At 45.0% G+C, this 26,096-nt stretch overlaps 2 protein-coding genes across 2 annotated transcripts in view; one reads left to right on the top strand and one right to left on the bottom strand.

Moving 5' to 3' along the window:
- Positions 1-26,096, bottom strand: part of SYN3 (synapsin III) — a 212,324-nt gene that overhangs the window by 88,865 nt on the left and 97,363 nt on the right. The window lies entirely within an intron of this gene.
- The window catches only part of TIMP3 (TIMP metallopeptidase inhibitor 3), a 34,463-nt gene continuing 19,127 nt past the window's right edge, over positions 10,761-26,096 (top strand). Inside the window, exon 1 of the mRNA XM_021386483.1 lies at positions 10,761-11,094. Coding sequence (XP_021242158.1) covers positions 10,971-11,094 — 124 coding nt within the window. The 5' untranslated portion in view covers positions 10,761-10,970. The remainder of the gene's footprint in view (positions 11,095-26,096) is intronic.

Below are 26,096 nucleotides of genomic sequence, written 5' to 3'. Positions count from 1 at the left end.
GATGGAATAAGAGTTTTGCAGCACCAGCTTCTCCTTCCTTCACTTTCTTATTCTCAGAAGACTTTTCTCAAAATAAAACTGAATGGCTACGTCTGCCTTCAGACTGTAGTTTCAAGGAAGTAAAAACTGTTTAATTACATTGATATTTGTGGAAATGCCTTAGGGGAGTTGGAGGTATTGTCTAATTTGAGGAGCTAGGTTCTGTCTCTGCAGGAAGGAGAAGGAAAAGCTCTTGCATTCACTGGGAATAAGATTTTACTTCCTCCAGCCAACTCTCTGTGGTGCTATTTGCTTACAGCCATGCTGTAAGCTAATGCTATGCTAGCCCCCCTAGGCTAAGTCACCATTATATATGATTTTCAGTGTGAAGATTTATTCCGGATGGGACAAACAATTTCAAATGAAGTAAAATTTTCCCTTTCTAGCCTGTTCCTTCCTCCTCTTTGAGGCAGGTTTGTGCTCTTTTTGATGCCGCCGCCACTTCTTTGGCAGAATAAATTCCTTGAAACAAAAGTGAGTAGGTACCAGCAGGAGGTTTTCTACATCTGAATATTGAGAAAGAGAATTGCAATGCCTTTGGAAGATATCCCTATAGCTATGCTGTGAGATATGGGAGATCAGACTAGTGCCTTCTATTCTAACTGTACTAAGGATTTATCTGCACTGAGAAGACCTTCAATCCCTCCTTCCCCTTTCCACTCACCGAGGCGGTGGTTCTGCTGAACTTGAGCTGAGAGCAAAGGAAGCAAGATTTTGGTTAAAGAATGCTCGGCTGAAATATACATAACATGAATACACAGCTTAAATGAAAAAGCCTAAAATGCTTGTCTATCTGATTTTCATACTTTGTGGTGCTAGGAAAAGACTGATGGAGAGCCACTTCTCTGCTGGTAGAACCTGTTACTGCTCAGACTGTTTGATGTTTTCTGTGGGTTATCCCATGAGTAGATCTCTCTGTAGATCCCGCTATGCACTGCAGGATTTTACACTGAGAGCCCTTTCCTCACAGTCATCAGCCAGCTGTCCAGGGAGAGCTTCAAACATTGCTTCAAACCACTGCTGCAGATACTGGGAGAAGGGAAGAATGGGAGCTGTGCTGTGGGGCACTAGGGAGGAGGGGAGGAAAGGAGAGGGGAGACGAGGACAGAGGTGACATCTGCAACCACCAAAAATGTTCAGCATCTCTCCAGCCTCGTAGCACTTCTGATGAACCACTGCATTGGAGCAGTCCAGGCTCCAACAGCTAGGTACTTGGTCTAACACTGCACTCCTGGCCAGCACTCTGAGCAAGATGTGGTGGAACAGAGGTACAAAGAGGTATTTTCTTGCTCAGGGCACATGTTCAAGCTGCAGTACCTTCATAGCTTCGCTCCTGTTGTGGAATCTATACATGAATTCAACACCTTCCAGCTTCCTGCCAGCTCTGGGTGGTTGCCACTGCCGCTTCTGATACACATTTGAAGTCCTTCTTTCTGGGCAGTACCAGTGAGGTGAAAGAACATTCATCCATACTATGTGCCTCCCCTTCAAAAAGCACCCCGCACTCTGTGTGCTACCTGTTGCTCTTGCTACAAGCTGAGTTAAAATTAGGAGTTGAACTCTGCCAGTATAGAACACTGTTTCTTTGAGCTTCTGCTAGTAAAGCACGATATTGTAATCCTAGTCCTCTGGTTCCTGGTAAAGGTACTTCCGTTCAGTGCGAAGGAAAAACAGAGGAAGTTTGCCCTGTTCCTCTTTTCTTGGCTTCACCTCCAGTTGTGCTGCATCTGGTTACAGATTAACTCTTACTGCACAATGCCCATTACCAGTCACAATGAAAACCAGGGTGCTTTCCTGCATGAACAGAGAAAGGCACAACCGAGGGATTGCTCAAGCCCTTTGCATAAAGGTGAATAAGGACAGCAGATTTCTCTTGCTTTCTTCAGTGGAGGAAGAATATTATTTTCACACTGTGCTAAATCAAACTGATCTTTTCACTGCCAACATTAATACATGAGGTGTGCAGATCTGAAAGGGTCCTTTGATGAGTATGTTATTCGTCACTCAGGAAGAGTAAGACAATAAACGAATGACAGAATCCTCCTCATTCCCGGCTGCAGTCCTACCATCTCCTCATCTTTTGTCTCACACTGTGTGCCAAGATTTATAGAGAAAAATTCCAGAAGAGTGAGGAAACAGAAGTGCTACCATTTGCTACAGAGAAGAAATAGGTCTGTCCTTGAAATTTCACATCAGAAAAACCTCAGTTCCTTCTGCCTTGGACCATGAATCTGCAGGAGGGATGTGTTCTAAGTGAGGCTGTTGCTTGCTGTTACAATATATCAGCAATTTGGGAGTACAGGAACAAAAGCACTAAGAAAGTCAATTTGGATTTAAAAAAATCCTACGCTGAGGCAACCACCTCCATTGGGACCTACACACAGAGGAACTCCTCACTTTTGACACCCATGTGGTGACATGCACAAATAGGAATTGCTGACTTCGTTCCCTGCTGGGACACTGTCTCATCATTAGAGACCATCCTTGTAACTAACACCTTTGTTTACAGCTTCAAGTGATAAACTGGGAACAGCTGGGCTATGGGGATGAAGTGACTGGCTTATTTTGTGGGATTTCTCTGCAGGTTATGCAAGAGAGCATAAGACAGTAAACTTTTCCTGCAGCTGCACCTGTTCTGCAGAGGTAAAGAGAAGGCCCTTCTTTCAGACCCAACAGCCTGACAGTGTCTCCAGGCTCATTAATGTAACAAAAAGAGGAATGCCAGCTCCCTGATGCTCAGCTTTCTGCTTTTCATGAGTACTGCGATTTCAGAGGATTCCAACATGCTTTAAAACCAGTGGCACATTCTAAGGACCGGCTGGCCTACTGGGTGTGGAGGGACCACAGCTCTGCTAGCCTCAGCCGACACTCCGGATAACATACAAGATACAGGGCCACTGCCTCCTGACTGGGGTCTTTCTCTGCCACCTACCCTAACACTGCATTTTGGAGACCACTGTATCCCATACAGTGTCTTTGATGTGTGGGAAAAGGGGCAAAAGACTGTGCTGGGAGAGGAGGGAGTGGGTTCAGTAGGTGTCCTCAGAAGGCTGGTGAGAGGTAGAGAGGGAAGGGGAGAAAGACCTTGTTGCTCAAAATGACAGAAAGGTCCTGTCTTCAGTGCAGTCACCTCCCATCCCAAGACTGACTTTGTTCAGCTCCTCTGTTTCTCCATGGCTGTTCATCCCTGTCAGCAGCCAGGCCAACCCTTGAGAAAAGACGAGGGATGTCATGGCTTCCCCCCACATCACTTCCCAGGAGGACTGAAAAGCAACAAGATATTCCCTTATCTCTGTCAAGCAGCACAAGGATGGAGGTTGTGAGCAGAGAGACTTGCCTGTCTGCCTTGCTCACACTGGGGAGTTATTTGGTCCTCCACAAATACATCCAGCAAGTGCAGTGGCCAGTACTCGGATGCAAACCCTCTCTCATGGAAAGAGACATTTCTTGTATAACACATTGGAGGGGGCAGATGAATGTTAGACATTACACTGAAGGATAGGGTTATGGACATGCTGTTCCACTCTTGAAGTTGGACAGGACATAAGGCTACAGTGAAGGAAAGCAATGGGATCTCTGATGTTCACACCAACCTTCAGGCTCTCATTTCACTGAAAGGAAGGCTTGCTCTGTAGGTGTTCGTGCAACTGTGAAGGGACCAGATGTTACTGTTTTTCTGTGTCTACACCTTGTTCCTCAAGCTCCCCTCTTAGCCCTCTACAGAGATACTGTCTTCTTCAAGTTACGCTGATAGAAATGTCAGACCTTGATTACAGTCACAAATTTACAGCTCATGAACTCTGCTGGCCGCAATGCCATAGAGCTACCCCAAAACTCTTAAAAAATGTGAGGCATTTCAGTCATTTTAATTACTGTGCATTGCATAAGCCAGAAAACTGTTCATACAAAGGAACAACTGAAAAGTGATTTTCAGTTGCTCTCACTCTCCTCTCAGTGCCAGCCTCCAGAGCTCTGTGAACACCAGCTCTTATTACCATTTGAAGCACCTCATCTATTTGAAATCTCTTTGTTCAGTCGCTTAAAGCTATTGATGCAGTTTCGAAGGGGTTTGAAAGCAAAACAAAACTTCAATTTGGAAATAGCTACAGCAGCATGAAAGCAAAGCAAGAAAAATGGAAAAACTTATTATAAACAAAAAATGAGAGAAAATTAATTGCTTTGGCAATTAGGCATAGGCAGGTAGAGCCAAGCAAATCACGTCCTGTTCCCCGCCCCCGTCTCTGTCAGACCATCTAATCACAACCTCCTGGCTTGAGCCCTGCATGGTACTGAGCCCTTTGGCCCGGATCCAGAAATGCACTTAAGCTTATATTTAACTTTGTGCATGTAAATGGTCCTGTTGACTTCAGTGGACCATCTTGTGCGCTTAAAGTTGAACACGTGCCTTAGTGTTTTGCTGGATTGGGGCCAAAGTGCGGAGTCATGCGCATGAAACATTTTCCACTCGATAAGGTTGTTAAAAAATATTTCCCGGTCACCCTTCTGCAGCTGATGCCACATCACAGCGTGACTGGAGGATCCCCACCTTACTGAGAGGGCAATTTCATATTCAGCAACCCCTTATAATGCAATGCTGTTGGTGGCACACAGTGCCTGTGCCCTGCTCCCAGACTAGGTGCTCTCTGCAAGCACGATCTGTGAAGGATCCATGAAGATTAAACACAGCACAGAACCATTAGAACTGATGGAAGCTTAATGGTGTATCTCTAATTAAAAGCTTGGGAATGGGATAGCGTTACCTGCATCTGGCTTGCAGAAAGGAAGGCGACATAATTCCTCTGCAACCTCAGAGAAAGAGATCAAATAAAAAAAAGTCACATCTATAAATAGAATCAAAGACATTTTTGAATAAAGAGTCTTCTTGTTTTAAGCAGCAGATGAAGTCCATTGATTCAACAGAGGTATTAAAAGTTTTTTTTTTCCAACCTCTTTTACACACAAATTATAGCAAATATGATAATTAAAAAAGTCTTCTCAAAGGAAAGTGTCGGAAAAAAAAACCAAAACAACAGACATTCTGAAAAAGATAATTAGGAAATAAAAGCATCTTTTGCTAATGCAATGTTTGACCATTTCAGTAGGGTTGCCTACAACATGTCAAGGCCTTTGACATGGTTCCCCACCACATCCTTATCTCTGGAGACATGTGGATTTGAAGGGTGGACTATTTGGTGGATAAGGAATTGGCTGGAAGGTTGCAGCCAGAGAGTTGTGATCAATGGCTTTGTGTTCACGTGGAAGTTGGTGATGAGTGGTGTCCCCGAGGGGTCGGTCTTGGGACTGGTATTCTTTAACATCTTCATCAATGACACAGATGAGTGCACCCTCAGCAAGTTTGCTAATGACACCAAGCTGACTGGTACAGTTGATAGAGCAGAAGGAAGGGATGCCATCCAGAAGGACTTTGACAAACTCAAAAGGTGGGCCCATGTGAACCTAATGAGGTTCAACAAAGCAAAGTGCAAAGTTTTGCACTTGGGTCAAGGTAATCCCAGATATGTATATAGACTGGTAGAAGAATTCCTTGGAAGTAGCCCTGCCAAGAAGGACTTAGGTGTTCTGGTAGATGAAAAACATAATGTGAGCCAGTAGTGTGTGCTTACAGCCTGGAAAGCCAGTGGTATCCTGGGCTGCATCAGAAGAGGGGTGGCCAGCAGGGCAGGAGAGGTGATTGTCCCTCTCTACTCTGCCCTCGTGAGGCTCTATCTGCAGTACTGTGTGCAGGTCTGGAGACTCCAACTCAGGTAAGATGTGGAGATGTTGGAGAGGATCCAGAGGAGGGCCACAAGGATGATCAGGGGGCTGGAACACCTCTCCTATGAAGACAGGCTGAGGCAGCTGGGCTTGTTTAGCTTGGAGAAGAGAAGGCTGCAGGGAGACCTCATTATGACCTTCCAATATTTAAAGGGCGATTATAAACAGGAGGGAAATAAACCTTTCACACGGGTAGATAGTGACAGGACAAGAGGGAATGTTTTTAAACTAAAGGAGGGAAGATTTAGATTAGATGTTGGGGGAAGTTTTCCACTGAGAGAGTGGTGAGGTGCTGGAATAGATTGCCCAGAGAAGTTGTGGATGCCTTGTTGTTGGAGGTGTTCAAGGCCAGGTTGGATGGGGCCCTGGGCAACCTGATCCAGTACTTGATCTAGCAGCTGGCAACCCTGCCAATGGAAGGGGGGTTGGAACCTGATGATCCTTGAGGTCCCTTCTAACCCAAGCCATTCTGTGATTCTATGATTCTATGACGTGATGTGGGTGTGCTGTCAAAGAAGACATCAGATGTCTAAAAAGTACCTGTCCTTTCTTACCTGCTATATACAAGCAGAAGAGCAATGACATCTACTAGACGATGTGATGCTGAACTGGTGTAAAGGATATGAGGGTAAGAAAAGGCAACTTGGCAGCTAGACAGTTTGGAATGCTGATGGAAGGTCTCTGCAGCTGTGAATCCAGTCAAGTTACTATGGACAATCTAAAATGAAAAAATGCCCACATTTCAGTAACATTTAAAATTAATGTATTGTTCCTGGAGGTGGCAGGACTGTTTGAACTGCAGGCCAAACTCTCCTGACTTAATCCATGCTTTGCTTGGTTTAAGCCAGCTGAGCTCTGTGAGGAGCTGGGTTGTCTTCAGGCACTACATGTGTCAGGGTTTTTTAATTTGGTGGTAGTGAGCGTGTGTTTCTTTTGTTTGTTTGTTCATTTTGCTCTTTTTTTCTTTTTGGCCAAAATTCCTGTAGTTTGATTAAGCCCTTCTGTACTAATTACATTCAGATGCTTTTGTCAGCTCAGAAGCAGCTTTCTGCCAGTGTCTGGAAACCCTCATTGTGAAAGGTGATCAGAAAGGAAGAGAATATGCCCTTAGTTCATTTACATCAATGCCTTATGCCTCTTGAAGGACCATCCCAAAAGTGCTTTTATCTCAGCCTATGCTGAGCTAGCCTATGCCAAGCTCTGGGCTGATCCTTTCCAGCCACAAACATGACTTGTGGAAGGAAAATGATATTAGCAGTTACACTCTTGATGTAACCTTCAGTGAGTCAGCAAGCAAATGTAGTTCTCTCTCCTGACATTTAACCAGCTTAACATCACTCCTTTTGTGAAGAGTGAATTCTTTCGATATTGCAAGGAACCTAACTTCATTCACATGAGATGCAAACATCTCTTGCAGCGCAGTGCCCCCTAGCACTGTCTCTACACATTCGTGCAGGATTGAGAGAAGAATGCCACTTTACTCAGCCAACACCTGCAGGACATGGCTTTCCCTGGGAAATTTCACACCAACTATTGACCCAGCCCAGTCATGCTTAGCTTGTGGGATCCGACAAGATCACAGCATGAAGTGGTGTGGCTGCCCAGTAAAGCAGAGAGTTCCTTAATTGTGTTCAACAGTGTGTTCTTGGTGGTGGACCGAAATAACATAGATTCCTTTATTTGATGACATAAATCAAATGTGAACTCTAATTTTCTCAGATGAAGATCAAGGTCTATATTTTCTCCTTCTTTCCTTGCTATGTTTTTAATGGCCATACAAGGCTTACAGTTTTGTCTAGCCAAAGGAGCCGAATGCTAGTTAATTTTATTTTTCCCTTTGCAGTTACTTCCACGCAGACAGAGCATAGAGTAGGGACTCCGAATGAGTTTTCCTTTCAGTTCCTTAATTGACTTTCTGTGTTACTTTGACCACATATCAAAATTTTCTCATATAAATAAACAAACAGAAGTCTTTCCTGGCTGATCCAGAGTGCATTTTAGTGGTAGGGCTCAAGGTGGAGAGGCTAATATTGAGCATCTAATAGATTCAATCAGAGGATAATGCACTATTTATGATAAAACTAATGTATAAGCAGGTAAAATGATTTAACAGAGGCCTCCTTCCTAGGAGGCAACAGGCCAGACTGAGCTTTTTTGAGTACCTGAGTACCTGAGTACCTGTGATTCACAAAGATAAAGCACTCTCGTTTCTGCGTATGAAGTGTACATGCACATCTAAGTGGCAGATAAATACCATTATTGCACAATATCCAGTCCCACTGGACTGTTATTATTGCATAGTATCCTGCATCCCTACTACTACAGGCAAGCTCACCTCTTTGAAATAGAATATCTAGGTGTCAAAAAAGCCGACAGATCAGCTAAGTCTTTCCTGTTCAGACAAAGGTACACACCTCTCAAATTGCGGCAGAGAAGACAGTGGTTCACCATGACACACAGACAGTCTGAGCATCATCCCTTCCAAACAGCTGTGCCTTGCCACTAGGTCAGATTGCGGCACTCCTCTTCAGCATGACAAGTAATTGCAGATTACTTCTCTGGGTTACATTGGAAAAGTTAACTAGTTCCTGTAATCAGCATAAACTCGGTGTTACTTCAACAAGATTGGTCAGTCCCACTGGAAACAAGTTACTTCCATGCCTAAAGGAAGGAACCTCAGCAACTTCTAGACCTCTTCCTCCTCCTTTTGCAGAAAACAGGGTGACTGAAGGGTTCGTTTTTCAGTTTCCTCTGAATGTGTCCTGTGTCTGTGTATTACAGGCACACAGCATTTACGCAACACCCAGCATCTTCAAAGCTTATTATAAAGTATTCAGCTCGTTAGTCCTCGGGACGAACAGGAGAGTTGTTATTACAGACATGAAGAAACCTTCTCAGAGAATGTACTTGGACAGGTGGTGCTGGAGTTGTGATTATAATCTAGTTGTATGTGGGCCAAAGTCTCTCTTATTTACATCAGTGTCAGATTATGGAATAACTCTGCTTCTCTCAGGTACTGATCTGAGATGTTGATAGATCAGGTGCATCATGACGTTGGTGATATCAAACTTTTTAACAACAAAGAAAAAATGAAAGTGCCAGACACACCTCATTTTTCTTCCGTGTTTCTCTGCTGAGGTCAGTGGAATTGTTCCTTGTTTACACTCAGTGAGATGGAAGTGACAGCCCAATCTGACAGATTCAACCTCAGCCCTAGTACATGGAGCTGACAGCTCAAATACCTAAGGAGCTTTTTACATGGGGTTTCTCATATTGCAGTTTGAATCCAAATGATTCTGACACTAGCATGCCTAAATCTAATGTCCTGTTTAATGTCCTGCTTCATGCGTACCTGTATAACCTGTTATCACCCCAACACCATCTGACTTTTTCACTGCATTCACTAACACACATTCCTATGAAGCTCCATCACCATTACCCCAATTACACAGAATGGGATTTGAAGCACGGTGAGGTGAAACTGTCACACAGGCTGTCTGTGTCACAGCAAGGAGAAGAACCTACATTTCTGTGGAGCCAGGAGTTAGACTTGATGTTCCTGATGAGTCCCTTCCAACTTGGGATATTCTATGATTCTATGATTTCCACTGTTTGCTTTGCTATCTTGATTGCCGCTAGCAACACACATCTTCAAGCTTTTGTATACCTATGCTCCAAATGAGAGCCTGTGTTTCCACAAGACTGGATGCTTTAATTTTATAGGGATGGTACGATTAAAGAAAAGGTGTAGGCAGACTGTGCTTCACCCAGATGGAGCAGAATTGTAAATCTAAAGACTTAGCTGACTTTAGAAATTTAGGACAGCTGGTCCCTGGCCTTTAATACCAGCATCATTTATAACTAGACATGCTTAAATCTTGTAAACCCCATGGAAAGTACTCTGACATTACATACACTGGTTTGATACAGTGATTAATCACCGCTTGGTCCCCTCTGCAGGATAATAAGGCTGTCTGCATCCTGCAGCTGGCAATCTCCTTCCTCGCTGTCCCAGCTCTACTATAACATTTACATTTCTCCGGCTGATAGAAATGTACTGTTCCAAAAAGGGATAAGGAAAAACAAAACAAGAAGGACTTTTCTATAAATTCCTCTAAAGCTGCTCTGCTAAAATACACTTTGAGATTAAACGTTGGGAGTGTCTGGGTAGATGTAACACTGCTTTTCCCAGCTTGAGCCCTTGCTGACTGCCATCCTAAGAAGGGCGAGTGGTGGGGAGGCAGGAAAAGGGGTATTTGGGCAGGATAAAGGGCCACAGGACACAATCCTGGCAAGGGGTTCAGCTAGGACTTGTCCTTTCCCCCATCCTCTCAATGCTTACTGAAGGAGGAAAAGCAACGTGGTGCTGCTTTCCGCTCACTCCCTGAAAACCCTTCGCAGTGCTGTTTCCGTCCATCTCCTGCAGCCAAAAGTCAGTTTACAGCCAACTGAGATGGCTGTGAGAGAAACACCCCAAGCTTTGCGAGCAAACAGCAACTCCACACCGGCGTCTGAGGTGCCTCTTTCCTCTCCCCTCATGAGGGGAGGCAGCGTCTGACTGGGGCTGACAGGGCTCCGCGGGGACAGAGCCGTGCAGGCACTCGTGGATAACTCAGGGGCACGAACAGTTTTCATTTTTTAAGAGCCGCAGCCCCCGCCGAGCTGAGGACTTCTCCTCAGGGAGACGAGGCACGTCTCTTCAAGGGGACCTCCCCCATGGGCCGCTACCTGCGCCACCGGCCCAACGCCCGCCCGCGCGCGGCGCTCCCCGCTCTATTCCGTATAAGGCGCTGAAGCCGCGGCACCGCCCCGCCCCGTCCCGCTGGCCTCTCCCGCCGATGAGGTAATGCGGGGCTTCCATTGGTCGGCTGCGGCGGCGCCCCCGGAGCCCGAGAGGGCGCGATCGAGGCTATAACTCGGCGCACCGGGCAGCGCGGCACAGTTCGGCTCGTCTCAGCTCGGCTCGCCTCAGCCCCGCTCAGCGCTACACCGCCGCGCCCTCGGGCTTGCTCCGTGTCGCCGAGCGAGGGCTGCACTGCCGAGGTCGAGAGGCGGTGTGAGGAGGGAGCGAGCGAGCGAGCGAGCGAGCAGGCGAGGCTCGAGTCAGGCGAGCAGAACAGCGGCTGCAGCTCGAAGCGCACCCCGGGGCAGGCAGCATGACGGCGTGGCTCGGCTTCCTCGCCGTGTTCCTGTGCAGCTGGAGCCTGCGGGACCTGGTGGCGGAGGCGTGCACTTGCGTCCCCATCCACCCGCAGGACGCGTTCTGCAACTCCGACATCGGTGAGCGGCTCCGTCCCCGGGCTGCGGGGCTGCCACCTGCCCGCCGCGGGGCGGGACGAGCGGGAGGGAGCCCCTCGCCGTGGGGCGTTCCACGCGGCTCCGTTAGTGTGGGGCGAGGAGGGGTGGAGGTTGGGAGCGGCAGCGGGGAGTGCTGGGGAGGCAGGGAGGGGTGTCCCCGCGCCTTCGGGGCGCTGTGTCTTCGTGGGGTGATGTCATGAGCGTGCGGACGCGTGTGTTTTTGGAAGGCTGGAACGCTTCGCTTGGCGTCCCTCGCTGCTGTTCTCCGCTGTGGGTTGAGCATCCCTGCGGTCAGCCCTGCACGAACGTGAGACAGGGGGCACTTAAGCTGTCTCGGGACTAGAGTTTCCATTACCTCCTCCTCCAAGTTCTCTATTTTGTTTGTAGCTGAGGCTGCTTAGCCAAATACGGTTGCTGTTTGGTAAGTGCCCTGTGGCAAAAAGTACGAAACCCATCAGCGGTGTCCTGTGAGCTACAGCCGGACACGTGTCCGCCTGACAGTCCGCACGGGCTGTCACCTCGGCAGCTGTGAGAGGAGCGTGCGGGTGGAGTTTTCTTGCACCTCCGTCGGTTGTTGTAGCAGTACAGTGTACAGGGGGCTGAGGGGCAGCTGGTACCCACTTGTCACCAACCCCAAGCGGAGTCTGCAAAGAAACCCTCCAGGCGGCTGCTGTGGAAGTCAGAGCTCAGTTCTTGCTGCACCCACTGCTACGAAGCCTGCCAATGACTTTACTCTTAGCCAAACTTACTGGCTCTTCTCTACAAAAGCTGCAGCAGCGTCTGGTTGTTCGGGTCTAGTTTCTGTAGAGTGTCTGCTCCTGAACGCCAGAAGAAAACATTACATGTTAAAAAGTGCTGCAAAGGCTCCGTTTGCCTCGGTGCTAAGAGCCTGGAAAATATTTATAGAATAGTTTTAGAGTGGGGAATCCTTCCAGGAAACTGCGGTTGAAAGTTCTGCTGAATATCCGTATTTCTGCCTCTGCTTTTCAGTTTGGGTCAACAAGTGTGCCACCTGAGTGGCAGCTGCCAGGGAGCTTGTCCTTTGTGACAATAAGGATGGGGACCCACTCTCCCAAAATTAAAGTTGCTGACAGCACATGGCTTCCGTTTGCTGTGTTTCGGGAGATCTCCTTTGGTGTTCTGGTTAGGTCATGTTATAGCAGATTAGAGGTAGTGTTTGGTCAACTCAAGAAAAATGATATTAAGTAAGTTTTTGTTGGAATTGCCTGCTGACGCCAGTATATTTTTGTCAGATCTGTAAGGACTAGGAGCGGAGTGAACTATAGTTTCATACAGCAGTGCTCCTGAACTTTAGAGTGAGAAGTTTTCCTGTTTGCTGCTCTAATTTCTGGTTGAGTTTGCAGTCATGTCCTTCATCTTCCCTCTGTCTATTCCGTAGTCCTCCTTGTGTCTCATACCTTGCATTTTTCACAAGGTGTGGCATTCAGAAAGTTGATGTCAGTGGGGTCATCATGCCTTCAGGCACGATGGTAATGCTGAGAGATGCATGTGGGAAGAGAGCAGCTTGTGTTATAGGATGAGTTAAATGCAAGTTTGATTAAGACCACAGTCCAGTGTGATAGGTTGAAGCAAAAGTAAATCCTTTGCTAAATTTGCTAGAACTGTTGGAAAATGTGATGCTTCTGCAGGTTGATCTTGGTGCATGCTGCCATGTTCTTTGTGGCAAAAAGCACGTTAAAGTCTTTTGGCTGTGAAGGAGTTAACCATTTCCATGGAAACTAGTGGCAGTGTACTAGTGTAGTGTTTGGACAGGCTGAACTACACGCTGGGTTATAAAACACATTGCGAGGAAGAAAGGGACTTGGCAGCAAGTTTTTATCGCTCTTGAAACTCCTGACAAAATACTGGCTCAGAAGGGAGGAGTCAGTGCTGTAAGGGCTGGAGCAGAAGAGCGTTTTAAAATAGCTCCTAAAACAATACAAGGAATTAACTAGCTAGGTGGCAGCCGAGGAGAGGCTTTTCATCTTTGGAAGCCCCGAATGCTGAAGGAGAAAGGGTTTAGCACTGTAATGCAAACTCTTGCTGCTGGCTTTTTGAGCCCAGGCAGTGAAGTCCTGCTTTCAAGTTTATTCTCTTCCCCTCTGATCTCACATCCCTGGATGCTTAGTTTTTGATTTTCCCATGGCTCCGTTCTGATGCAGCCTCCCAGCTCTGCAGTCATTAGAAGGCTTTAATCTTTGCAGAAACAGATGCTCAAATAAACCCACTGGAATGGGCAGCCCTTCAGGATGTATGTCCTATGCATGTCAAAGTGAGCTTTCTAAAGCAAGCTTGGACTAAATACGCAACAATTTTATTTTCTTCCTCTAAAAAATAAAGAAGAAAAACCACTTCCAGACCGATTAAAAAGGGCCTTTTTTTCTCAGCCTGAGTGTTGCAGAATGATGAAGAGAGCAAAAGTGAAGAGGTGTGTCTCATCTGACCCCTTGAGGTCAATCAGTAAAAAAAATTGCTTTTTTAACTCCTGGCTTTCTTTCTTTAACTGGATCAATAAGTGCCAGAACAGACAGTACAATAATTAGACAAACAGCAATCCTATGACATGCCATCTGAACTTTGCTTCCTCCCCTCCCACCCCCTGCCTTCGACCCCTTCCAGATGTGAATATTTTTCTTTTGTTTGAATTAAGAGACCTTTTGAAAGAACAGACACCAGGCATGCTTTGTTCCATTGTGACAAAGCCGTGACATTTCCAGCTGGACATAGCTGACATGAAAAGGGCTTGTTTGTCCTTTTTTTTGCAGGAGCAGCAGGAACTTTTCAGCTTGGCTGCTGAACATTGCATTCGCAGGTTTGGAAAAACGCCTCCTCCCTAGCTTTCCCCCCAATCTCCCCTTCAAAAAAAGGAAAAGAAAAGAAAAGTATGTGAAATTGCAGGCTGAATTTTTTACAGACCAATCTGTAAATGATAAAGAAAGTACTTTGTCCACTCCACACTTATCTCACTTTCATCTTGTGCATATACTTCTGAAAGAGCTGTGGCACTACTAGCTGTCTATTACAAGTTCAAAGGAGTGTGGAATAACATTCTTTTCTATAGGTTGTGTTGGGGGAAGAAATGTTTGTCTCAGCAAGGGTAGCTGTGATTAGTGCCCCTCTCCCTTCTAAATAGCCTCACTCTTGGTTAAGCTGGAGTTGGCAAGCTCTTGGAGTGCCTTGGTGTGAAGGATGCCATTCATCCCTCCATTGAGGGATACCCCTAGTACTGTGTTCGCAACATCTGCAGTGGCTAGTGTCCTTTGAACTGTGAGTGTGGGAAGAGCAAGAGTTAGCAGAGAAGGAAGGAAGCTCGTGAATTAGCCCAAAGCCAAAGCCCCCAATTGAAAACCAGCCCTTTTTCTTTCATAGGTTTTCTTTACTTGATCATTCTACCTTTTTGTTAGAAAATTAGAAGGGATATCCAGAACAACTTCATCGTACATGAGATTTTAAAGAAATTGAGGAGTTTTTTTTTTTTTTAAACTTATGTGGAATTCCAGTGTCCATGTTAAAAAACGTGGGGAGAGATGGTATTCCTTGTGCCTGGTTTTGTCTTCCGACAGAAAGATCACCACCGTAAAATGGTGATCCTATTGGAAAATGGAAATACAAGTTTCTTATTTGCTGTTTTTTATTTGTTATTTACAGTTAAAGTAAATCCTGCTCTACTTGAGCAAAGAGATCACCTTCTGGGATGTGGAGTTTGTCATATTTCCAAATGCACATATTTAAAAAAATGTGGCGGAAATCACTGCTTGGAAGATGTAGCACAGAATATTATATAAAGCTCCTTTGGTGTCTTGTTACTATTGCATGCATTTACTCCAGATTTCCTGCAGGAAGTAACTCTACCAAGACCTCTGAGCCATCAGAGACCCAGATGTTCCAACCTTGAGTTTCAGAGCTCTTTTCTTTATGTAGATGCCTTTTAAATTCTTATTTCCACTGATTTCCCACCTGTTCTGGAGAACTCTACCTGACAACTGCTCCTCCATCCTGTCTATCTGGGAAGAAGCAGGCTGGTGGGAACACAATTATTTACAACTATACGCAGTACTATCATTTTTTAGCTCAATAAAGACTTTTACCTGGGGTGGGAGAGTCTGCTTTGTTCATGTCTGTGTGATTCAGGGTGTGGAGATTTGGTTGTTTGACCACAGAAGAAGTGGCTCAAGGTAGCAAATGTCAAGTCCACTGGTGAAGATGAGAATATGTCTTCCAAGACACCAAATATGGTTAGATCTGGCCTTTCAACCTCTTAGGTGCGCCAACTGGATTGGCATCTGATGAAATGGATATCTGCACTCCTGTGTAGTCCCTCTGACAGTCACAGTGGGACCAAGAATCTTTAGTAGGAGCACTTGGTGAGTCACCTTAGCCATAACTGGATGTTAAAGCTAAGATGAAAACCAAGTTTTTCCTTGTAACAACGTTGTTTGAGGTCGTATTTCTTTCTCCTAACAGCTCCAGTACCACATGGTGCTTTTACGTAGCCCAACTAAGCATGCTCCCTGAGAAAAGGAGCCTATTTGGTCTGTGCAGGAGGTCTTGTCATTAAATGAAACTTCCACTGGCTGCCCTGGATGGAAGTTCATAAGAGCTAATAAACTTGAGAGGACAGTTTGGTGTGAGTTAGCAAGCAAGGCTGGGTATGCTGTGCTTGCTAGCTCTAAACCAAACTAAGCTGAGGGCCCAATTTCAGCCCTATTAATGCCTGGGGTGCATGTGTCAGAGTTTCCTTTTAGTGATGAGCATCCTTACTGTGGACTCTCAGGATATGATTCTCCTCTTTCACCACTAACATTTGTTTCCAATCAATAACATCATGTGAAAAGGACAGTAGTGTAGAAGATGAGAGAGCATAATTGCGCCTTCAAGCACCAATTAGTTAAGCAAATACAGAATTTGTTGAACTTAATGCTCATCTAAAACTGTGAAGAACCTCCACATGTGATATGTGGAACTTTACTGTTGTAACTTTAATGGATTGATACTGCTTTTTAAGCTAACTACACCTCATGTAGACTTCTGAATGAGGAAAAAGTTGATCAAAGCAGCTGACTGTATTGGGAACTCTTTAAAACCATCCCAACTTTTCCTTAGCTTTGAGCCTCCAAGCATTTACTGCCAACAGCAGAGCTGAAGGCCAGCCTCTATAATCACAGAATCATAGAATTGCTCAGGTTGGAAAAGACCTTCAAGATCATCAAGACCAACCACAACCCAACCACATTACCCCAACTCTAACAACCCTCTGCCAAATCATGTCCCTGAGCACCACATCCAAACGGCCTTTAAACACATTCAGGGATGGTGACTCAACCACCTCCCTGGGGAAAATAATAACCCTCTGTGTCTGAGCACTCAAGGCATGGAGGGCTGCTTGCTGCTGGGGCTTTATTTAAACCAAGAACTCTTCTTTAAAATGGATGTCTGAAAGAGTGTATTGAAATTGCCAGTCTACCCACTGGTGACTCTGCTACCAGTGTTATCTTGATAAGTGCTTCTTTAAATCTGAGGTTAAACTGGACTTGTTTTGGAATAACTTGAGAAAAGGCTATTAACCAGTGTACTGATTCCTTTGTTGATTAACTGTGACAGTGAGTAAACATGAGGCATGTGAATTTCAAATTGAACATATGAGGCAAGACCAAGGTAGGTCAAATGGATTTATACCCGCTCATACTTGTTCTAAATCTGGCCCAATCATCGATATGGAAAGGGAATTCTGGACCAACATCGTAGTTACAGCTTACATAAAGCAGGTGTAGTGCCACTGATCTCAGCAGCATTTCAGTGGCTTTTATCAGAGTTGGATTTCAGTTGATGGTTTCAAGTTTCTAAGAGGAATGTTACAAACACTAGAGTGCTTAAAACTATTATATTAAAAAACAAAACAAAACAGTTAACGTCCTACTGTAATGTGAAGTAGTTCCCTTGAGTGACCAGACTGAAGATATAGTGCATTAACTGACAACGCCTAATAACATAAAAATGCAAGTAGTTTTACTCAACCCTGATTATTCTATTTATTCAACATTTCTGCCAGCTAGAAAAGATTCTGTGAGTCTTTTGGAAACAAGATAGAAGTCTCTTGAGTTTCATGCTGGTAAAATAAATGTTGACTATGAATAGTCCAAATTCCTTCTCGTGTTTATACAAGACCTTTCCAGAGGGCAATTTCAGCCCTTAGAAACAGTATACAGACGATAAAACAAGTTAAATAGAGAGATGTGTATGCAAAAAAATACCATCAGACCTCTTCAAATGTCAGCACTGCTTTGCCTGAGATGTAGAATGGCTTTTTTTATCTAAGGGATTATGGAGCTGATCTGGGGCATCTCTCCTGAGACTGAAATCCACCAGGAACCAGGAAAGAGCAGTGCCTGGGGAGGCTGTTGTCAACTCAGGAGTAAGGTCATGCTACTGGGGAAATGGTGGTCTGTGTCCATGGGCTTGGGTCCAAAAAAGTTCATCGTTGTTACTGATGGGGGAAGAGGATGATGGCAGCAATAAGCTCAATTGGAAACTTGTAATGGGAAAGGTACTTAAGAGCCAAAGGAGTGACGAAGACCTTGCAAAGAGTACTCCCGGAGTATGAGAAGAGAAGGATTACTGGAGAACGGAAAAGGACTATATGGAAGCATTGCTGAAGAGCTAGGTACAGTGACTTCAATGAAGAAGTAGGCAGTAGAACCCATGTAAAACAACCCAATGGTCTACTGATTGAGCTCTAACAGCCTGTAGCATGTTTGTTTCTGGCTGCTGAGCAAGGCTTATGCTTTCAAGAAGACTCCATGTAGAGGAATGCAAAGTTCCTTCAAAAAAACTGAAAGTGCATGTTTGTTTTTTTTCCTCCCCCCAGGTGAGTTATAGGGAAAATACAGTATAGTTTGAAAACAATGCAGATTGCACTTCAGGAGAAGCAAATTAAATCAAGCCAAACACAGTATGTTGTCTAAAAATACTTTTCGTATACAGGCAGTAGTAGCCCAACTCGCTGCTGTCATTGTTAAGCACCTGTTAGTCGTGGATTCTGGACAAATATGTACTCTAATCAGAAGTCCATGATCTTCCTTAGTTGCTCATCTGTTGTTAAAGTGGCTGGGTACTGTAGTCCTGCAGGTTTCAAGCTTATATGGGAGGTAAAGAAAGGTATATGAAAGGGTCCAAGGCTTAAAAAAAACGATCCTATAGATTTTTCCCTTCTTAATTCCTTGACTTTGTCATGTAAAGGCCCAGGTTTCTCCTGACCTGCATGATCACTGGTACTTCAGCAAAGTGGATATAAGTTGTGCTGCGTTTATACAGTACTTGCCCAGACAGCAGCAGCTATACCAGGTGCAGCAGTGTGAAGGTAATGCATTGTTACTTCTTGCTCCCCAGTGATTCATTTAAAATAAAAAAATCCTACAACAGCACATAGGAAAAGGGAATGCTTCTGTTCCACGGGGCTATGTTCAAAATGTCCAAAGCTCCTGCTGGCCTAGGCTGAGAGACATGAGTTTTAATTCCCTTGTGCTGTATTGTAATTACAGTACTGGGACTCCAACATCTGTTTCCTTTTCTCAGTGTTTCCCTCTTTAATGGGTGTTACTGCAGTGCAGCCTTGCAGGGAGGCCTGCTGGTGTTATGTTAGCCTTAATTTTCTGTGGAAGAGTGCTGGAGCATTTGCTCAGACAGCAAGTTCAATCCCTCCTGCTCAGGGGATACAGGAACAAGCAAAGGTCTCGCTCCCCTGAGGTTTAATCAGCTCTCTCAAATTTTTGGGGTCAACTGTAAATAGGAAGCTCCTCCCTCTAGTGAAACGGTTTTGGACGTGGTCTCCAAACAGTTAACATATTTAGGGAAAACAAAAAAGTGCTTACTTGTACCAAGACAGGAAAACCACGGAATGGAAAACTTCCACTTGACTTTGAAAAACGGGAAATGGCTGGTGCTGGAAAGGCAACAGGTAGGGGAGGAGAGAGCTGGAGGATATCTGTTCCCCTGACGCTTCTCCTTTAGCTCCGTGTGCTTCTGGAGAAGGTGTCCCAGGCCAGCACTGCTCTTCAGAGCCCTTTATTCGCTTTCCAAACACCCGCCCCAGTTTCCTACTTCCTGCCTGGTCTGATACTGCTATAAATATCCTCGTGCCTTTCATCAGCCCAGCGATACACACGCTGCAGATTAAAGGGGATTGAGGTGTCGGTACAGAACGGCCCGCAGCCCAGCCCTTGGCACGTGTGAGGCTGCTGGGTCCTCTGCTTTACATTTCTCGTGGTTAATGGAGGGAGACCTTAAGACTGGCACAGCCTCCTTGTTTATCTCGCTCACCTCTGGACTAGGGTATGCAGGCCTGTTCCTGAGTAAACAGTTTATTCCAGTAAATAATAAACTGCATATGGCACAGAGCTTAAAGCTGGAACATGTCTGGTATTTGGGAGAAGGGAGGGTGGGGAGGAGCGACTTAAGAAAGAACAAGCAATACTAGTTGAGGGACCACACTGCATGGAAAAGTACCACAGTTGTAGCAATGAGTAACTCAAATGCAGTGGTGGAGAGGGCCAGTCCAACAAGAAAGAGAGCAGTAAGGTGAACTCTGGGGCGTATAAGAAGCCAGCCATCGCATACAGTGTTTTCATAGCCAGAAAATCCAGCCCCCCCCCCAGCTATAGCATCCATTTGCAGGGCCCAAATCACCAACCTGGAGAAGTGTGGGAAGACAAGGGCAGCAGTTCCTGTGCAAGCACGTTACTATTGCAAGGATTGTGTTGGGTGAGGGTGAGATATCTGAGTTCTTAAAATCTTTGTTTTACTTATGTAAATATGAAGAGCAGCACCTATCCCTTTTTTATTTTTTCTTTCTTGTTGTGCCCAAGGGAGTGGAGGATTAAGGATTTAGTTGGTTATTTCCTTAGAGGATCACAATAAAAAGGATACTTTCAATAAGTCTGCTTCTTTCTTCTCTACAGACAGTATATGTTCAACCGAATTAAGCAGCTGTCCTGCTTTTCTCCACTGTGTTAACAGTGCAGATTTGCAGAGAAGCACAGAAGTAGAGGATTCCACAACATCAGACAGAATTCTTAAGTGCCCAAATGATCACAGGAAGGTTTTAATGGAATGTTATCCGTTTGGAGAGAAGCTCAACTAGACCTGGTGGCAAACAGCCAATGACCCTTATCGGTAGATTGCAGTTTACACCTTCATCTCAGAACAAGCCTGCTGCAACAGAGCCCAATTGTGCTTGTGGGTCAGAGGTGTCATCCATCTAGTCTGGATTTCCAGTGCTGTTAGAATACACCTCCCAGAAGCCTGATGTAGGGTAGTCTTGACTTTCCCATAGCCTGCTACTGTCATCCTAATTCCTTGTAGTTAAAGACTGATTCACACCCTGCGGTTTTAAGCTCCTTCCAAAACTCTTTCAAGGCATTTGTTATTTTAACTCTGGAGAGTCTGTTTTGTAATCAGTATGAATGTCAAATGTACCTCCCATGTGCACTCTGAGATGCAGCTCTCTCTCGAAATTCCCAGCATATTCTGGTTTGCTCTTTTTGGCCCATGGGATGGGAGTTACGCATTTATTCATATTTTGTTCTGACACCAAATAATTATGGATCTGCAAGGCTAGGCATAGTAAGTCTTTGTGTTTGCAGAGCCCTACATCTTTGTTGCGTGACTTAGCAGGAGTCTGCAGGGATGGTGCTGTGAGTTCAGAGTTGCATGATTCAGAGCCCTGAAGACATGGGGTTATGTGTTTTGTGGGGTGTGGTTGCCTGTGCTCTGGCAGATGAATGGCTCCTGGGATTGCTATATGGTCCCCGATGGGATTTTTGTCATTCTCATCTGCTTTTCACACTTAACTCCCTAGGTGTGAAGTCATGAGTACTGCTGAGTCTTTCTAAGACAGGTAGAATGGTAGGTTTGAGGGAATTATTTACCATTTACACTATCTTATCTTGAGGCATCCAGCAGCAGGGAAGGGCTTTATTTGAACTAAGGCAGTATTGGACCAAATGTGTTTGACACCGAGGATATTTGTCCTTTCCAAAAGAGTGAGTGTCTTTAAAAAAAAGAAACAACGGTGCAGCAAAGTGACATGCTGGTCCTTACTGGCCTTTCTTCCCACGCTCTGTTTAAATTGGTTGAAGAAATAGTTTAGATTGATAAAAGCAGACAGCACCTGTGTGCTTGACTGGATGGGAAACAAAGCTTTCACTAGTACCGGAAAGTTTTCAAGCCAATAGGTTCCTTCCTGTCCGTGCTGGATCTCCATGTTTGTTTCAGAATGCCCTCCTCTTTAAGAGTGATTTCCTCTGGTGCTAATGGCTGTTGGAAGAGGTAAAGGAAAGCACTGGGTCTTTCTTTTCCTCCTGTCCCAGAAACTCTACAGAGACCTTTTCCTGTTTGTCTTTTGTGCAGTATGGCAGCTTGGCCATTGACGTAAAATTTGTCCTTTGTGCTGTTCAAAGCTCCCCTTTGCTGAATTTGACAATGTTGCCTACACGCGTCCTGGCTAGGCTGCCTTCTTGATGGAAGGGCAGGAGAGCAAACAGAACAGCTTCCTAAGCTGGTGGTTGTCTTAGCACACCTGATGCAGTCACGTTTCTCTTCAGACTCTATTTGTTCATCAAGCCACCATGAAATCAGTCCATAACAGAGTTCCTTCCAGCATATATTCCTCAACACATATGTGGACCAACAAGGAAAGACTGACCACAGTGATTATTGAAAGATTACTGCCACATATTTGAGGCAGCCCCACCGGGTTAACAGCACAGTCAAATACAGAAAGGGCAGCTTTTTTTCCTAAAAGTACTCAAGAGTCTTGGAGGGAAGGGAAGGAGCTCAAAGGAGTGTTCTAAGGATTGCTATGTAGCCCGCTTGGGTTTGCTTTGGTGATGAAATAAATCCTTCAGAGCTTCCAGCAGCTGTCCTAACTTGAGCAGTTAGAACTTAAATGCTGATGACTGTTGTTTCCCTTCTGAACTGGAATTTTGGACTATATCTTTTCATTCTATTTTTTCCTCCTGAGAACATCTCCAGCTGAACTGCTGCAAAAGCTGTATGGTCATAAGCATAGTGAAATTCTGTGCTGTGGACAACTCATGTACCTGGGAATCAAGAGAGCTATAATATCTTTTTAAAAAAAAGAAGAAAAATCAGTCCATTTCTGTATTCCCAGAGTAATTTCCCTTGGCAGAGAGCAGGCTCTGAATGGAACTATACACTTGTCAGCTACATGCATCCAATTTGTCTGCCAATATAATAGCAACAGCAAACAGGATCTGTGTTCCTTTCAGCCAGTAAAGGAGACCCATGTTTTTGTGAAATTTTGCTGTAGCGATAGTAGTCTCAGCCCCATTTTGCCTGGAGACTGTAGGCAACAAAGCCACAGCTGACAGGACCAGGCGATGCCAGCCTGCTTTCTCTTACTGCTTTTGCTACTCAAGGTTTGAAGTACCACTTCTTTCCCCATTTCAGAAGGTAAGAGGGGGAATACTTTCTTCTCTCGGTGTGTTTTCACTGAGATTCCTTACCAGAAAATGCTACTCTGCGGACTGTAGCAGTGAGAAAGCAATCTGCGGCTGTTTTGCATAGTTGGATAATTTGTTGGTTTTGTTTTTAAGCCAAAGTGTGACTCTGAGGCTAGCAGTGCTCCAAATCTTATTAATCGTAGTCCATGTCATTTTGGAGGTTTTGTCTTCTCATTATTTTCCATATATGCTTGTTTTCTGGTTTTGCTAATACGCACTTGCACTTCCTTAGCTTCCTTGCTTGTGGTAGGAAGCAGGGGAAGGAAATCATGTGTATCAGTACCCTGGTTTTGTCTGCTTATCCCACAGAACATTGGAAGCAGAGATGAAACTGCATTTCGGTAAGCTCAGCCTCTGATTTTTCTCAGGGGGAAAAAGCCATTTAACTATTCTTAGTTGGTATATTAAGTGTGAAATTAAGCAGTTCCAAGGGGGATGAACAGCTAGCATTCAGGGGGAGTGCCTTTGTGCTTCTGGCTTCTCCTCAGAGCTACAACAGCTCAGTGTTCTTAACTTAAGAGTTTCCCTTGGAGTAGTGGAAAATCAGAGCCACGCAAGGCTGCTACAACTCCAGGCTCAGACGTGTGCCTCGTGTGCGTGTGTGTACATCTTGCAGTTCAGTGATGACCCCGATGACTTCTTGAACTTTTAATGACAATGCAGCTGTCTGTTCATGGTGCTAATTAACCCAAAAGCTGATTCCTCCCTCCCCCTCATTATCCGTGCCATGAATGAGATGTGAAAACAAGAAGACGACTTTTCCCGTGCCCTTAGGGCTGTCTGAGCCTGGCAGCAGTGACCCTGCTTGAGTAGAACTGAAAGAGCTGCTGCGCAATGGCCCGTACTCCTTTTTAATGGGTTATTAAAATTCCACCTTCTCCCCCTCCCTCCAGTCCTGTTACAGTTTGGAGTGAAGGCACTTAGGGGAAAACAGCTGCAGGAATAACTTTTCCCTCTTCTTTCGGAAGGGCAGACGCAGCTGTTCAGTCCCTAAGTCTGGGGATTCCACCACTACTTATTTAGGGCCTGATCCTGCTCTGCTTAAAATCAGAGGCAAGATTCCTGCTGGGTCCAGCAGGCAGTTGAAGGAAGCAGCTTCAGGAAGCAGCAATCACACAATACTGCTCCAAAATGTTGGGAACAGCTAGAAGGCATAAAGAGAATAGGAAGACATTTGTTACAGAGTTGACTTGCCTCCAGTCTCAAAGAACAAGTACTCGGCAGCTCAGTGCTCTGCTTGAGGAACAGGTTAAATTTCTGTGTTTGTGGCGTCCTAAGTGGTTTTTTCAAGATAGCTCTAGTATGTCTGCATTCATTTACGGTCTGCAGTGTTGACAGGCTTTTATTGGCACACTCTATTAAAGGACTGATCTCTCGTGTTGGGTGCTCATTTTAGTTTAGATACTCTTTGTGATCAGAAAGTGGCTTTACTTCCTGAAAGGGAGCACCCACAGCTCTCAGTGATATGAATTTGTTACTTGCTGCTTCTGAAAAATGAGGGGAAAAATGGAAGTTACTCTTCTGTCATTAGAGCTTGTTGCTGTCACCTTTGATTAATAGAGAGGAGGAGGAATCCAGGCACGTGTTGGAGAGGGTCAGGGTTTCTGTTCCATAGAGAATTTTGAAGTGGTAGAAGTTTATTCAGAATGAAATGGGATGAAAAATGAAAATACCAGAAGTCTTCAGAATAGAATTTTGGGGAAAAAGAGATCCTCTGGTGCACCTGAAACTAATGGTGTGAAGGGTTAATTTAAAATGTCTATTTTGAACAGAGGTGTCACAAATTTAGATGTCAAGTGAAATTGAAGAGAAACGCCGATTCAGGATGAAAATAGGTTTCAGTATTTTTTAAGCAGAAAAAAAAATATAAAAACCCATTTTTGCTGAAGTTGATGCTTTCCCTTATAAATTTGTGACTTAAGTAAAACCATATTTCCTGGCAGGAAAAAGCATTTCCAGAACCATTTCTACCAGCTCTATCCCTGATGGCTTAACAGTAACAACCTTCCCTTCTGGAAATTCTGATCGGGTTACGTGCTGCCCTTCCAGCCGGGAGGGATTCCGGGTCATTGGTCCTCTGGGCTTACAATTCGCTTTTCCTGAGTGCTGAGGATTCTCTTTAGTGCACATGTGCCCACCCTTCACTTCGTTCCTTGGCAGCAGGCAGCTCTCCGTGGGTTTGCTGCATTAATGAGCAAAGGAGTTTGTGGCTGTGCTGCTGCCAGTGGGCTGAGACGAGGCATTTCCCCTCCTTGTTTCTCAGTTCTTTCCCTGTCAGAATGTTTAAGGTTGCTTACACCTGTGTTCCAGGTGTAAGCTTCGCCTAAGCGAAGCTCTCCAGGCTGGCTCCTGGGTGGTTAGTTCAGGTTCATGACTTCACTGCAATAGCCCTCTTACAGCTGTGTCTCGTAGCCCTGCACAGGCAGGAAGCAGCCAGGTCCGGTGTGTACCCTGGAAATGATTACCCTTATCTGTAAACATTCAGCAGGGCAGCGTCCAGAGAATGTCTGCCTCCCAAAACAGTTAATGGGCCTTACAGCCTTCGGAAATAGCAATCACTGTGCGAGGGTGGCTGTGAAAGGACTACCCGTCCATGTCCTGTGGCAGTTCACTTTTTTTTAATTCCCAAAAAGATACCTGAACACCTATGAACGATGACAGAGTGCTCATCCAAATCGGAGCTTAATGAAAGACTTTGGTCGGAATACTTTATCCAGTGAGTGGCAACTCTGCCCACAGCAGGGGGGCTGGAACTCGATGATCTTTAAGGTCACTTCCAACCTACGCCATTCTACGAAGCTCTCAAACTCCAGTAGCACAGGCGAGCTAACTGACTGGTAGGTTAACTTCGGTTAAATCACATCGGGTTTGTATGGTCAGACTTCAGCACTTCCATGTAAAAAGCATTGATCAGCAATACTGACGAGGGATAAAACACTGTGCGTTAGTCTTGAATTTGTGTAAAAAAAAAAAAACACAACAAAAACAAACATTCAGCAATTGGTGGTGGGGTAGGCACTACTAACTATTCAGTGTGCTCTCTGTGCTTGCAGAAGTCTAGCCAAAAGCTGTATCTCATTAGTATTTCATTGGGAACACCAGGATGTATGTGAGTGTCAGGGTAATAGCACATAACTTCTGGAAATCTGTTCTGCAAAGAGGCTTTTGTGCTGTCTACAAACATGAAATTTTGATTAAAATTCCCTTTGATGAAGAAAGTAATGAAAGAACTAGGTCGCTATATTGTGACTCTATGCCTTGGTCTCTAAGGAGCAAATCTGGTCAGTCTGTCAGTAGGACACTGAGCTAGTTCCTGAGAAAATTACCTGAAGAAAAAAAAATGCTAACTGGCCAGTGTCTGCCTGTTCTTCCTGCTGCCAGCCACCTGCACCTGTGCATAGGTAAAATCCTGCATCTTCAAAGCCAGAAGGCGTACAGTGTGCATTAATTGTTATTCAGGTAGTC

This window comes from Numida meleagris, chromosome 1 (genome assembly GCF_002078875.1).
Source record: "Numida meleagris isolate 19003 breed g44 Domestic line chromosome 1, NumMel1.0, whole genome shotgun sequence".
Lineage (NCBI taxonomy): Eukaryota > Metazoa > Chordata > Aves > Galliformes > Numididae > Numida > Numida meleagris.
The sequence above is the reverse complement of the archived record's forward strand: the minus strand, read 5'-3'. Positions and strand labels throughout refer to the sequence as shown.